This window comes from Schistocerca cancellata, chromosome 6, assembly GCF_023864275.1.
Source record: "Schistocerca cancellata isolate TAMUIC-IGC-003103 chromosome 6, iqSchCanc2.1, whole genome shotgun sequence".
Classification (NCBI taxonomy): Eukaryota; Metazoa; Arthropoda; class Insecta; order Orthoptera; family Acrididae; genus Schistocerca; species Schistocerca cancellata.
In genome coordinates this window covers 107,470,807-107,485,363 of record NC_064631.1, presented here as the reverse complement: position 1 = coordinate 107,485,363, position 14,557 = coordinate 107,470,807, and the positions used below count along the sequence as shown (strand labels likewise).

General features: G+C 42.0%; 1 protein-coding gene across 2 annotated transcripts in view; it reads left to right on the top strand.

The window, feature by feature from the left end:
• Positions 1 to 13,302, top strand: part of LOC126191288 (methyl farnesoate epoxidase-like) — a 184,985-nt gene extending 171,683 nt beyond the window's left edge. For both annotated transcript variants that reach the window (XM_049932102.1, XM_049932101.1), the window contains one exon: positions 12,776 to 13,302. In XM_049932102.1, the coding sequence (XP_049788059.1) occupies positions 12,776 to 13,099 (324 nt within the window). In that variant the 3' untranslated portion in view covers positions 13,100 to 13,302. The remainder of the gene's footprint in view (positions 1 to 12,775) is intronic.
• The last annotated feature ends 1,255 nt before the right edge of the window (positions 13,303 to 14,557 follow it).

The window sequence follows — 14,557 nt, the reverse complement described above, 5'->3', positions numbered from 1 at the left end:
GTCCGGGAAGGGCTGCGCGTGTGCTGTTTCACGAAGACAACGCACCCGCATATCGAGCTAACGTTACGCAACAGTTTCTTCGTGATAACAACTTTGAAGTGATTCCTCATGCTCCCTACTCACCTGACCTGGCTCCTAGTGACTTTTTGCTTTTTCCAACAATGAAAGACACTCTCTGTGGCCGCACATTCACCAGCCGTGCTGCTATTGCCTCAGCGATTTTCCAGTGGTCAAGACAGACTCCTAAAGAAGCCTTCGCCGCTGCCATGGTATCATGGCGTCAGCGTTGTGAAAAATGTGTACATCAGCAAGGCGGTTACGTCGAGAAGTAACGCCAGTTTCATCGATTTCGGGTGAGTAGTTAATTAGAAAAAATATCAGAGGCGTTAGAACTTAAATGCACCTCGTATTATAGTAGAACTAACATGTGATTACATTTTCACGCAATTTGGGTGCATAGATCCTGAGAAATCAGTACCCAGAACAACCACCTCTGGCCGTAATAACGGCCTTGATACGCCTAGGCATTGAGTCAAACACAGCTTGGATGGCATGTACAGGTACAACTGCACATGCAGCTTCAACACGATACCACAGTTCATCAAGAGTAGTGACTGGCGTATTGTGACGAGCCAGTTGCTCGACCACCATTAACCAGACGTTTTCAGTTGGTGAGAGATCTGGAGAATGTGCTGGACAGGGCAGCAGTCGAACATTTTCTGTATCCAGAAAGGCCCGTACAGGACCTGGAACATGCGGTCGTGCATTATCCTGCTGAAATGTAGGGTTTCGCAGGGATCGAATGAAGAGTAGAGTCACGGGTCGTAACACATCTGAAATGTAGCGTCCACTGTTCAAAGTGCCGTCAATGCGAACAAGAGGTGACCGAGACGTGTAACCAATGGCACCCCATACCATCACGGCGGGTGATAAGCCAGAATGGCGATGACGAACACACGCTTCCAATGTGTGTTGACCGCGATGTCGCCAAACACGGATGCGACCATCATGATGCTGTAAACAGAACCTGGATTCATCCGAAAAAATGACGTTATGCCATTCGTGCACCCAGGTTCGTCGTTGAGTACACCATCGCAGGCGCTCCTGCGTGTAATGCACTGTCAAGGGTAACCGCAGCCATGGTCTTCGGGCTGATAGTCAATGCTGCTGCAAACATCGTCGAACTGTTCGTGCAGATGGTTGTTGTCTTGCAAACATCCCCATGTGTTGACTCAGGGATCGAGACGTGCCTGCACGATCCGTTACAGCCATGCGGATAAGATGGTTGTCATCTCGACTGCTAGTGATACGAGGCCGCCGGGATCCAGCACGGCGTTCCGTATTACCCTCCTGAAACCACTAATTCCATATTCTGCTAACAGTCATTGGATCTCGACCAACGCGAGCAGCAATGTCGCGATACTATAAACCGCAATCGCGATGGGCTACAATCCGACCTTTATCAAAGTCGGAAACGTGATGGTGCGCATTTCTCCTCCTTACACGAGGCATCACAACAATGTTTCACCAGCCAACGCCGGTCAAGTGCTGTTTGTGTACGAGAAATTGGTTGGAAACTTTCCTCATGTCAACACGTTGTAGGTGTCGCCACCGGCGGCAACCTTGTGTGAATGCTCTGAAAAGCTAATCATTAGCATATCACAGCATCTTCTTTGTGTCGGTTCAATTTCGCGTCTGTAGCACGTCATCTTGATGGTGTAGCACTTTTAATGGCCAGTAGTGTACCTGTGGTCGAGACGTCGTTGGCGGTTCATTGCTTGTCAGTCTGTCTCTGGCCTCTCTCCTGGCAGGTGCGCTTGATCCTGTGTCTACTATCGATCTTCTTGCTGCACATTTGCCGACCGGTGTGCTGGTGGCAGATTACACCAGCACACATATCACATTTACGCAGTTGATGTTCAAAAAGGTGCAGCCACCCTCAGTAGGCAATCTTTTGATTTGATAGGGCTTTTCAAAGAATGTTATGTTTTTCAGCCATCATTCTGGTCCACAAATAACATCAAAGATTTCTAAAATAAAGACACAGTATTTCATAGACCAAAGGTTACTTTTATCTGAAATGAAACCATCGAAATCTTAGGACTCGTATTTTGCTATACAATTGTAGGAATATCTGTGGAGTGAGCATTCAGATGCGCAGAACAGAATTTTTGTAGCCAACATACGCTTCCTTCAAAGTCAAGTGGTTATGGTAAGGTGCGAGAATTGCCCTTAAGTGGACTGTAGATTTTGAATGTCATCACCATTACATCGTTAGTACAAACAGATACCGTTCAAAAGTATAATGTATCATGTACACACGATTCATGCGCATCTTAACAGTTTGCATTTGATATCTGGAATGAGTTTGGCTTAAATATTTCAAGGATAAAAGCAAATGCGCTTCGCTTGTTTGTAATAAGTACTAGAACCTGGATACTGCTTTTTCTGTTATAGCAAAACAATGACAGTCAGTGCTATTATGTTAGGTCTTGAATTCAACTTTATCGTACTGCCGCCCCTCTGTTTCAATAAATTATGTTACCGCTGCGTTAATAAATGATTTTACAGTACGCAAAAAACATAAAATCTGTAGCTATGACTCGCAGCAAATTAGCGATTTGTCACATTATGAAATATTTTTAGGAGCAAAATTCTTCCGTTTTTCCTTTCTCATACGGCGAAACGTTCGTTCGACCTTACGAAAGTCAACTATTAAGCGCACATTATCATTTTCCACGTCATAGTTGGGCCTAATGGTAATACAGTTTACTATTGTACTGCTTTAAAATACGCATACTGGTTTAGATATCTGTATAATCAGAAGGTAATAACTCTATTTGCCATACATAATTGTTAACTGCTGATGAATGTGTGCACTCAATGGATTGACTGGCAGCCCACATTCCCGAATTTATATACCAGTTTTTCTGTTAATATGTTGCCATGCGGCCACATAACGTAGCCTTACCTCTATATTTCATTGTATCTTCATTTTTTAACCTATCAAGCGCCTCTTACTCGGATGATAACCGTAAGTATTCACTTGCTGTAGTTCCCCACGAGAAATAATAATTTTCCTACCTTTGACATGTTTCGATTTGCATAGGTAGTAACAATCACATTTGCTATAAATAATAAAGGAATACGAAAAAATGGTACAAATTCGTGTATTATTAAAATTACGCTCATAGCGCAAAATGTAAGCAACGGCACTATATGAAACACATGTAACAATCCCAGTTCGACGTTGACGACGTGCGCAGTGGATTATGATCACTGCATAGATGTTGCTGACTATGTATACGGGTGAAAGGTATGTTACAATGCGTGTTTGTTGCTAGATGGGTATCATATGATCGTATTTTGTCAATAAACCTATATTCGAAAACGTTTAGTTTGTGTGCTAGCGTCTCTGAAATGTGAAGGAGGAGATACGCAGTTTGGACCACACAAGCTGGGCAAGGAGTAAAGGAGACAATGTACATTACTGTCATAGAAAGCCAATTTAATTCGCATATACATAGTGCTTAGCATGACCGCAAACTGCGAAACATTTTGTGTATCACCTGACGATGCCTTGCCGAACTCTGGTAAAGATTACCAACACATTACACATGACTCCAGCTGACACTTGTATTCGTGCCACAAGATCTTGTGATGACTCTACGTGTGTCTCGTACACCAGGGTTTTCACGTACCCCCAGAAATGAAAATTCGGTGGCATCACGTCCGGTGAGCGAGGCGGCCAAGGGCTCGGCAAAGAAATATACCAAATGCATCAAAGTTGATGGAGGTCATATTGAGCATCTTCTGTATGAGAATTAAACTGGTCTTTAGTGACAGTAACGTACATTGCCTCCTTTACTCTTGCCTAGCTTGTGTGGTCCAAACTTCCAGCCTCCTCCTCCACATTTCAGAGACGCTAGCATGCGAACGAGGCGTTTTCGAACGTAATTTTATTAGCAAAATATGCACACATGGTATCCATCTAGCAACTACCACGCTTTGTAAAAGACCTTTTGATGTAACTTCTATAATGATTTTTGCACTATGTGATTCAAAGGCAAACAACATAAAAAATTAATGCGTCCTATAATGTAATCACGTACTCCAGTATTTATATTTGGAATAATTAATAAAACAAAAGTGACAACTTTAAAATAGCTACGGCTCACGGTTGTATCCTGCAAGACAGTCCTTTTGGTAATCTATAAATCTACCATGAAATTTAATGCTGTTTCCTTTCAGAAAAAAATGTAATTTATAATTGGACTCCGTAATGTATTTATAAGACAAATATTTACACTTTTGCCGCCCAGAAGTTAGCGACCTCTATTGCATTTGGCGTTGCATGTAGCAGGTCTTCTGTTGTGCATGTCGCTGGACATTGGGTACACTGGAGCAGGTGGGAGGTCGCCTGCGTTGCTCCACACTCACAGAGTGGCGGCTCCTCTAGGAAAACCCATTTAATCAGATTACTCTTACATGATGTGAACATAATAATTTTATATGATTCCTATACATTTAATGATTACCGGAATCTGATTAAATATTTATTCTCCGGATAGGAGTTAAATTAACATCAGATCAAAGCCGGCGCAATTCAGAATCGAGGGAGCTAACAAAGCGAGCGAGCAAAATAAGCAAAAAAATGATATCAGAGGCACGGGAGCAAATCCTTGAACTAAAGAAACAAGCAGCTAAAATAGGTCTTCACATCTCCTTTGAAAAAACGAAGATTTTGACAAACATCAAACACTCATGTAAATACCTCAAAGTTCAAGAACAAAAGATTGAAATAGTAAAAGAATTCAAGTATCTCGCAGAATGGATTAGTTGGAATGCTGGGGAAAGCAAAGCATTGGAATCCAGAAAAAATAAACTTGAATTGGCCTTTCAACTAACAAAAAATACATACAACAAAAATCCCTTTCGTGGGGGTCCAAAATAACACATTACAGTGATTAAGCCAGAAGCACTGTATGCAGTAGAAACACTAAACATGAATTTCAAAGGCCAAATGGAGAAACTTGAGCTAAAGGAAAGAAACATTTTAAGAAAAAGCATAGGACCAAAATTTCAAGACACTAAGATTATATAAATCAAAAATGAAACTCTCTACAAGAAAATTGAAAAACTTTCTGATACTATTCCGAAAAAGGAGGATAAATTTTTATGGTCATCTTCTCTAAATGAATTCCAACAGATTAACCAAACAAATCTTTGACTTTTTCCGTAACTGCAAAACGAAACCCAACTGGTTTAAAGAAACTGAATGTCAAATGTGTGTGAATTCCTAAAGGACAAACTGCTGATGTCATCGGTCCCTATACTTACACACTACTTAAAGTAACTTAAACTAACCTATGTTAAGAACAACACACACGCCCGTGCCGAGGGAGGACTCACACCTCCGGCGGGAGGGACTACGCAATCCTTGACATGGCGCCTTGAACCGCACGGCCACTCCGCGCGGCGAAGAAACTGAGAAAGACCTAGTATAATTAAAGATTTCAGAAAATTCGTTTATCGATCGAACAGCTAAATTAATTTCTAAAGATGAAAACATAAGGTTCCAAGACAAATATACACAAAAGTCCAAACTCTTCATCTCGAAAGAAGAGGGGAAAAGAAGGTCAGAAAGAATGAGGAAATACTGGACCTTAAGAAAAGAACAACGCACAAAGAAATGATTGATTCAGCGTACCCCAAAGAGGGTGAAACGAAAGGAGAAGAAGAAAGTGATATCGGGGACCCTTCTACAATGGTTTATTTAAGCACTTATGTCGATGATCTTTGTCCATTTAGAGATTAAATTTACAGTTCTGGTATCTCTGATTCAGTTTATATGTCCTTAAAGTTTTATACTTTTCGTTTGCGCACTTTACAGTGTCTGTTTCCATATATTTACGTTAATAAAATTCAGGGGAAAAATTTGCAAAGTTCGGCTGTAACGCCATAACACAATCTGCGGATTGGCTCGTAAGAGACGTGAGGCGTATTTTCTGTAGTATTTCTGAATATATTTTCCATTTTGTGATTGTAATCATGCATCGGATCAATGAAACAAAGGATGCATAGCTATTGTTTTACGGAAGGCCATATGTGATCAGTAAATACCGTTTTTGCCCTTACAAAAGATAAGTTCTGTAGCACTGCTACATGATAGTGGTGTTAAAGCAATATTGCGCATGCTGCAGTTATGGAAGTATTACTAATGATTCTAGATAATACTACAATACTACTAATAACAGAAATAAAAGAATAATTTTCATATGGACGATGCTTCCCAGTCTAGGGTTCAGATTAGAGGTGCAAAAATCCCTAACAGGTAGTTAGCAAACATCACACGCTGGGAACTGGAAATCTCCAGATACTCAGAAACAAAGTAAAGCGATATAACTTAATTGTCACTAGTTTTGTAATTTATACAATGCTAACAGCGCTTAACATCAATATGTGTATTAAACGGATTTCTAATTTTTCTGGTATGTAGTTAGTTGATAACGTTATCAGAAATCATAAACTTCCGTAAATGTCTATTACCAAATCGTACAGGATGGTAATAATTAAAATTTCGATACTTGAACCAGTGTAGACGGACAACTATTTGTCGTGTGTGTATCCAGCTTCTTAGGAATGACGTTCAGACTGTGCGCTGTAGGATTTGCGTTGTTAATAGTGTTAGTGTTATGATTTGCCGTTATGCACCGTTACTGATAGGCGACGGAGGGTTGAAACTCAAGCATCAGTGTGCGTTGCGCTGCAGACAGTCAACATGTTTCCGGACAGTGTGAGCAGGGTTTTTTACTCGAAAAGGTGTTTTATCAAAACAATAGCGATGTTGGCTGTTGCCCTTCGCGAGTATCGACGCATTACAGGTATACGGAGAGGTGCTCTTTCCACATCGACGTTGAAGAACATAATTCGGAAATTCGAATTATCTGGTGATTTGTCAACTGCTCATGGGAGAGACCGACAGCCAGCTGTGCCACAAATTGTTGAAGAAGTTATTGTTGGCATGGCTGAGAATGATGGATGCTGTGTGCGATCTTCAAGCAGTGCACGAGCTGTGTCAAGACAGCTGAACAGTCCGTGGTCCACCGATCGAAAACTGCTGCGACCAATTGTGTAATGGTATCTCTGGTTCGGTTCCAGGCTTTCGTGGATGCAGATGGTCGCCACATTTAGCAATATTAGTGATTCGGAACTTTAACATGCTACACAATTAACAAATGTTACCTTCTCAGTGATTTGTTCGTTATATTTCTCCTCCACACGTCCTTACAAATGTTTCCATGATCACTCGTTTTTCATGGGTGCCCACTCAAGTAATGAACATTTAAATACAATAATCCGTGCACAAAAACGGCAGCTTAACAGTAAAAAGGAATGAGCAGTGGCTCTTTTCCAAAGTAGCAGCTTTTATGGTAATACATCTATCTACATATTTATAGGAAGAAGAGTGTCTGTTTGTTTGTTTGTAATTCATACAAACCTACAGTTTTATTCCGATCTAGATGAAATTTTACACACTTTGCTTCTACGCCAAGTGGAAGATACTGTCTACATAAGATTCAATAATCTGACTTGAAACATATAAGTATGTAATATGTATAAATGTGGAAGGCTGTTACCAAAAATCTTTAAACGTTCTTAGCCGATTTACTTCAAATTTTTACGCGATGCCCAAACAAAAATTTGGACGGACACAGGCTATGTTTTTAATATACATACTGTATAAAAATATAAATAATGTGTATAAAGGAGACACGTTGTTACCAAACATTTGGAAAAGTACTTGATCAATTTACTTCAAAGTTCTTGGCTAATTTACTTGAGGTTTCTACTTTCAGATGAAACAGTGGAGAGAATTAATGAAAAATTAAATGCCTGACAAACAAAATATATCGTGGTAAACTGACCGTACTTTCTACCGCGAGAACAAATTACAGCTGCAATATCCGTCTTAGATGTAGTACAATCGGACTACACTAGATCGGTGACAATTGAAAGCTCGAAATTTTCATAGAAACATAATTACAAACTCTTATTTATTGATTAGTTGCTGTTGTTACATATGGCATATAACCTAGAAGATATTTTAGTCTTCGTTTAACAGTTATTTTTGTTATTAAAATCCACAGTGCCATACAACCATAAAAGCGCTAAGACAAGTCGAGGATATACAGCATTACCAAAAACAGTCACTAGATCGCAGGCGGATCAAAGGATCGAACAGAACCCGAGATTTCCCGAACCATGACGTAAACTGTTCGAACTGTCCGAGTCGTGCTCAAAAAGTCAGAACCAGAAGCTTAGAACCTGATTTTTATAATTTACACAGATGAAGACGTATTCATTCGTCACATTCCGTTGATATCCAGTGATTCAAATATGCCCATCGATTTAAAGCGACTGCAGTTTCCCATGAGGCTTACATTCTCTTTGAGTACCAACAAGGCACAGGGCCAATCACTTTGAGTGGCAGGTATTAAACATGGCAATGCCGGTCACTGTCTAGTATGCCAGTAAAGTAGTGTAATTCGCATAATAATCAATTTGTATAGATTGACAGTAGTCACAATTTGTAGTTACTATAGTATACACTAGCAACCTGGAGTTGTTGGTTCTGCTTGCTAAGGGATGACGTGATGGAATTGATAGAACATGGTGAGTGAACGAATGAATGGAAACACTGTTTTCCATTGATGAAATCATCCCAGTTTATCAGCCGTGCTGTGGCATCGTATTGTAACGTTTTGACAAGATTCCTACTCGTCATCTTCAGGTGTTGTGTCAGATTGACGTCCAAAACGTTCCTTTATACCCTAGGGCCAAGTGGGTGCGCTAGTAGTGTGATCCTGGAACACATGTCGCAGCCAGTGGTCGGAGCCCCTCAGTGGGGTGAATTAGGGTCCGGACGTCGAATCCCAGTGCTGCTTGTGTGTTCCGTCCACTGCCTCCACAGCTTTCACCTCATACCGTTCCCTCAATACTTCTGCTAATGCTACATCCCATGCGGAGCTTAGCTTGAAGTCACTGTCCCAGTTGACAAGATCATCGCGTACTCTTATTCTAGCTGCCTCTTTGATGGCGGAATCGCAGAACCTGTTGGTTCGGAACAGCACCTTTCTCTGTTCAAAAACAAACATGCGCCCTTCGTTGATGCAGTGTCACACTGTGGGCACTTCCCGCCGTCCGCCGTAAGATCTCTTTCGGCGCAAGCCCACCCATTGGGCCCTCGCTGTAGCGGATACAAAGAAACGAAGTGGATGATGTCTTACCTGAAGATTACGAGTAGAAAACACGTCGAAACGTTGAGACAACACGACGCCACGTCGGGACTGACAACCCGAGAAGATTTCATGAGTGAAATTCGTGGAGAAAGTCTGTGTTTCTAAACAAATCTAGTGTACTAAAAAATGTTTCCTCTTAAAGCTTTTTTGTAAGACATTATAAGACATCGCTTATATTTAGATGCCATACTGCACTGAATAGCAAAACAAACTGGTACATCTGCATAATATCGTGTAGGGGCCCTGCGAGGACGCAGAAGCGCCGCAATACGACATGGCACGGACTCGAAGAATGTCCGAAGTTGTGCTGGAGGAAACTGACACCATGAATCCTGAAATGCAGTCCATAAACCCGTAAGAGTACGCGGGGTGGATATGTCTTCTGAACAGCACGTTGTAAGGCATCCCAGATATGCCCAATAATGCTCATGTCTGGGGAGTTTGGTGGGCTGCGGAAGTGTTAAAACTCAGAAGAGCGTTCCTGGAGCCACTCTCTAGCAATTCTGGACGTGTGCGGTGTCGCATTGTCCTGCTGGAACTGCCCAGGTCCGACGAAATGCACAATGGACATGAATGAATGGAGGTGATCAGACAGGGTAGTTACGTACGTGTCATCTGTCACAGTCGAATTTAGACCTATCAGGTGTCCCTTATCACTCCAACTGCACACGTCCCACACCATTACACAGCCTCCACTAGTTTGAAGAGTCCCCTGTTGACGTCGAGGGTCCATGGATTCTTGGGGATGTCTCCATACCCAAACACGTCCATCCGCTCGATACAATTTGAAACGAGACTCGTCTCACGGGGCAACATGTTTCCAGTCACTAACAGACCGACGTCAGTGTTGACGGGCCCAGGCGAGGCGTAAAGCTTTGTGGTGTGCAGTCATCAAGGGTGCACCAGTAGGCCTTCGGTTCCGGAAGCTCGTACCTATGAAGTTTCGTTGAATGGTTCACACGGCAACAGTTGTTGATGGCCCTGCATTTAAACCTGCAGCAATTTGGGGAAGGGATGCACTTCTGTCACATTGAACGATTCTCTTCAGCCATCGTTGGTCCTGTTTCTGCAGGATCTTTCTCTGGCACAGTGTGCGATTTGCAGGGAGGAATGGGGGGGGGGATTTCCCCCCCTCTGCATCAGACCATCCCCTCCTCTGGTTTTAGTTTATGCATCCCTACCTGGAATGTATATTTCCCACGCACTGGAGTAAAACTTTACATATATTTTAAATTTGTGGAGCCGAACACTGAAAGTTTTTAATAAGTCTTACTATTAATACTGTTAATATGTTTCAGTTTTCTATCATCAGAATAAGTACAACTTTTCACAAATGTGCCTCTACTTTTCGAATTCCCCTCATATATCTGTACCCGTATGTAGATGATTTTGTAAATAAGCTTTACTTACTGTGTACTTTTAAAGAGATAACAAGGGATGGCTTTTCTGATATTGCATACGCGTCAATAGTGAGTTTCGGCATTAACATTTATTTATAAATAGCTGTTTAACCATGCGTAACACCAAGGTCCAAGCTAGTAACATATATAATTCTACTAACCCCGTAAGACATCCCCCCCACTGGTAAAAGCACAAATCGCACCCTGCTCTGGCAGCACTGATGTGGCAGATTCCTGATATTCACGGTACACTCGTGAAATGGTCGTACGGGAAAATCCCCACTTCATCGCTACCACGGAGATGCTGGTTCCATCGCTCTTGTGCCGACTATAGCATCAAGTTCAAACTTGCTTAAAATCTTGATATCCTGCCATTGTAGCAGCAGTAACCGATCTAACAACTGCGCCCGACACTTGTTGTCTTATAGAGGAGACCGCAGGGTCGTATTCTGCCTGTTTACATATCTCTGTACTTGAATACGCATGCCTATACCAGTTTCTTTGGCGCTTCAGTGTACATTAGAGATGGGGGATCCGCTCTTGAACTAATTCATAGAGTTGAATCTTTCAAAGGAGTGAACAATCAATGATTCAGAAAAAAAGAACGGTAGTTCCGTTTCCCACGGCAGAGAGAGAGAGAGAGAGAGAGAGAGACGGAGCATATCAGCGGGGCCTCTGCTGGTCACAGCACAGTGCACGCCACACAACACAGCCAGCGCCGGCCTCTGCCCTGCTTCTACCTTGGCTGCCTGCATTGTGCAGTGCCCCATTGGATTTTGTGTTTCACATATGCCGTGCCGTCTCTGTGCGTCGACTGCCGCGCGCAGTGTCTGGTGCAGCTTAACTTCGCATCGCACTCTATCGGCGATCGTTTCAGTCGCACGTCCTGCCCTCTGGGCAGTTGATGCGAGCAACAGGACAGAGAGCCACCTAGCAGATAAGTGGATAACATAGGAACTACTTGCAACAACCTGCTCGCAAGGGAACGGACGATTTGTCTCGGAGCGGGTGAGTTCACCGCTCCCCCCACCCTCGGAACTCGCCCGCTCAACGCTCACCCCACCGTCTCGACTCTAGCCAGAGCGTCGAACAAAGCGACTCAGGTGTCACTCTGGTCTCTGCGGTCTCAGCTCACGCAGTAATACAGCTCACGGCTCGACCTGCTCGACTCAGCGCCTCTGCATCGGAGTTTGTCCCTACTGGATATTGTTTTTCGTAGTAATACCGCTATGTATATTACATTATTATGTTATGTATACATCAATTGTTTTTATTTTATTTTTATTTGTTTAAACTGATTAGATTAGGTTCCTGATGACTCCTCTTACTATAGGATTTTTATTATGGACACTCGAATTTACGCTTTAATTACGAGCGAACCGATAAACATATTGCAAAATGTGATACACCAATATTTTCCTTGTTTTATTCTGCGTAAGGCTATATGCAGCACTTTCGTTTTACAGTCAAATTTATATTTTTTTTCTTATTCTGGTACGGATTTTGCGATTTTAGGCGTCTTCGGAAGGAAACGTTCACTTTAAAAATATATGGCTTGCGATGTATTTGTATGAGGTTAATGAAATTTTAATACATTATAGCCAAATATATTGTTAATGTAAATCTCAAGTTACAACATTTTCCGATCACCCAAAAAACCACGATAGTGCAAAATAAATCAATAATCAAAAACTTTGCCATATCGTGGAATATTCAATAAACAATACAAAATTCTTACTCATTATCTGTGTTACTTCAAAATAGGATCAAATAAGATCAAAATACAGGTATAGTACTGGAATAAACAAAGTTTAAAGGGCAATGTGCCTTCCATTTATTTTCTATTGTAAATGAGTGGTGAGTCATGAAAAAGAGCTAATTCATTTCAGGGAGTGAACAGTTCTGATCCAATCTCTGAAAATAACAGTTTTGCCCATCTCTAGTGTACATGCCATACTGGTCTTCAAATGTATTGTGAACTTAATGTTGTGTGCCTGCGTATTTCACAGACAGTAATCTTTGACGGAGTTTAACATTTCGTACGAGCGCTCACTGGCTGGTGTGTGTGTGTAGGGTACGTGGTTCTTCATCAGCCTGTGGTGCGCGATGCACGACAAGGAGCACTGGGGCGACCCGCACGTGTTCCGACCGGAGCGCTTCCTAGACAGGGAGACGGGCGCCTTCACGCGGGACCCGTACGTCATCAACTTCGGCGCCGGCGCGCGCTCCTGCCTCGGGATGCCTCTGGCCAAGAGCAACCTGTTCCTCTTCCTGGGCGCCATCTTGCAGGACCTGGCCGTGTCGCTGCCGGCCGGCGAGCCCGGGCTGTCGACGGACCCACTGCCGGGGCTCACGGCCGCTCCCAGGCCGTTCAGGGCGCACTTCGCCACCAGGTGAACATCGCAACACTCGAGTCGACACTTCTGAATTCTGTCGTCGAAACATAAAGTATTTGTATTTTTGTTGAATTTAGAACTACGAGTCTATTATGGCGACTTTGTTTATATAGCTACAAAGGGTGTAATGTTACAACTGACAAAGTACTTTACAATTACGTTATACATAAACTTGTTGTCTCAATAAAAACTGCTACTATCAGAGTTCTTGTTTGTACTTCTTAAGTAATAGAACCCAGTACGTTGTCCTCGATGGTGAGTGTTCATCAGAGGTGAGGGTATCAGCTGGAGTGCCCCAAGGAAGTGTGGTAGGTCTGCTGTTGTTTTCTATCTACATAAATGATCTTTTGAATAGAGTGGATAGCAATGTGCGGCTGTTCGCTGATGATGCTGTGGTGTACAGGAAGGTGTCGTCGTTGAGTGACTTGGACAGGATTTCTGATTGGTGTAAAGATGGCAGCTAACTCTAAATATAGATAAATGTAAATTAATGCAGATATTTAGGAAAAAGAATCCTGTAATGTTTGAATACTCCATTAGTAGTGTAGCACTTGACACAGTCACGTCGATTAAATACCGGGTGATCAAAAAGTCAGTATAAATTTGAAAACTGGATAAATTACGGAATAATGTAGATAGAGGGGTACAAATTGACACACATGTTTGGAATGATATGGGGTTTTATTAGAATCAAAAAAAATACAAAAGTTCAAAAAATGTCCGATATATGGCGCTTCATCTGATTAGAATAGCAATAATTAGCATAACAAAGTAAGGCAAAGCAATGATGATGTTCTTTACAAGAAATGCTCAATATGTCCACTATCATTCCTGAACAATAGCTGTAGTAGAGGAATAATGTTGTGAACAGCACTGTAAAGCATGTCCCGAATTACGGTGAGGCATTGGCGTCGGATGTTGTCTTTCAGCATGCCTAGACATGTCGGTCGATCACGATACACTTGCGACTTCAGGTAACCCCAAATCCAATAATCGCACGGACTAAGGTCTGGGGAGGTGGCGGCTGAGCACACAATCATCACCAAACGATGCGTAATCATTTACAAAACATACAAAACTCGTCATTAAACTAAAATTACACACAATATAACACTACCATTCATACGAAATGCTACCCGACAAACACTATTAACGAACAATTAAAACCTTCACATTGCACAAAATTTGAAATGTCGCCTTAGGAACAATTATACAAGACTATGCTTAAACTGACACACAATATTTTTAGCGCAACGCAATCTGACTTTCAATAATCCCTAGAAAACAATGGCCCTGACTAACATTAACCTATACCTTTCACAAATCACTTACCTCACAAAAATCTTCGTTACTCGAACTACTGCAATACAGCGAGCGCCACTACTGCCAGCTAAATAAAAGATTCAAACTACAGAAGGCACTAACTACTGATAGGGATAGTTAGCAAATGAAACATATT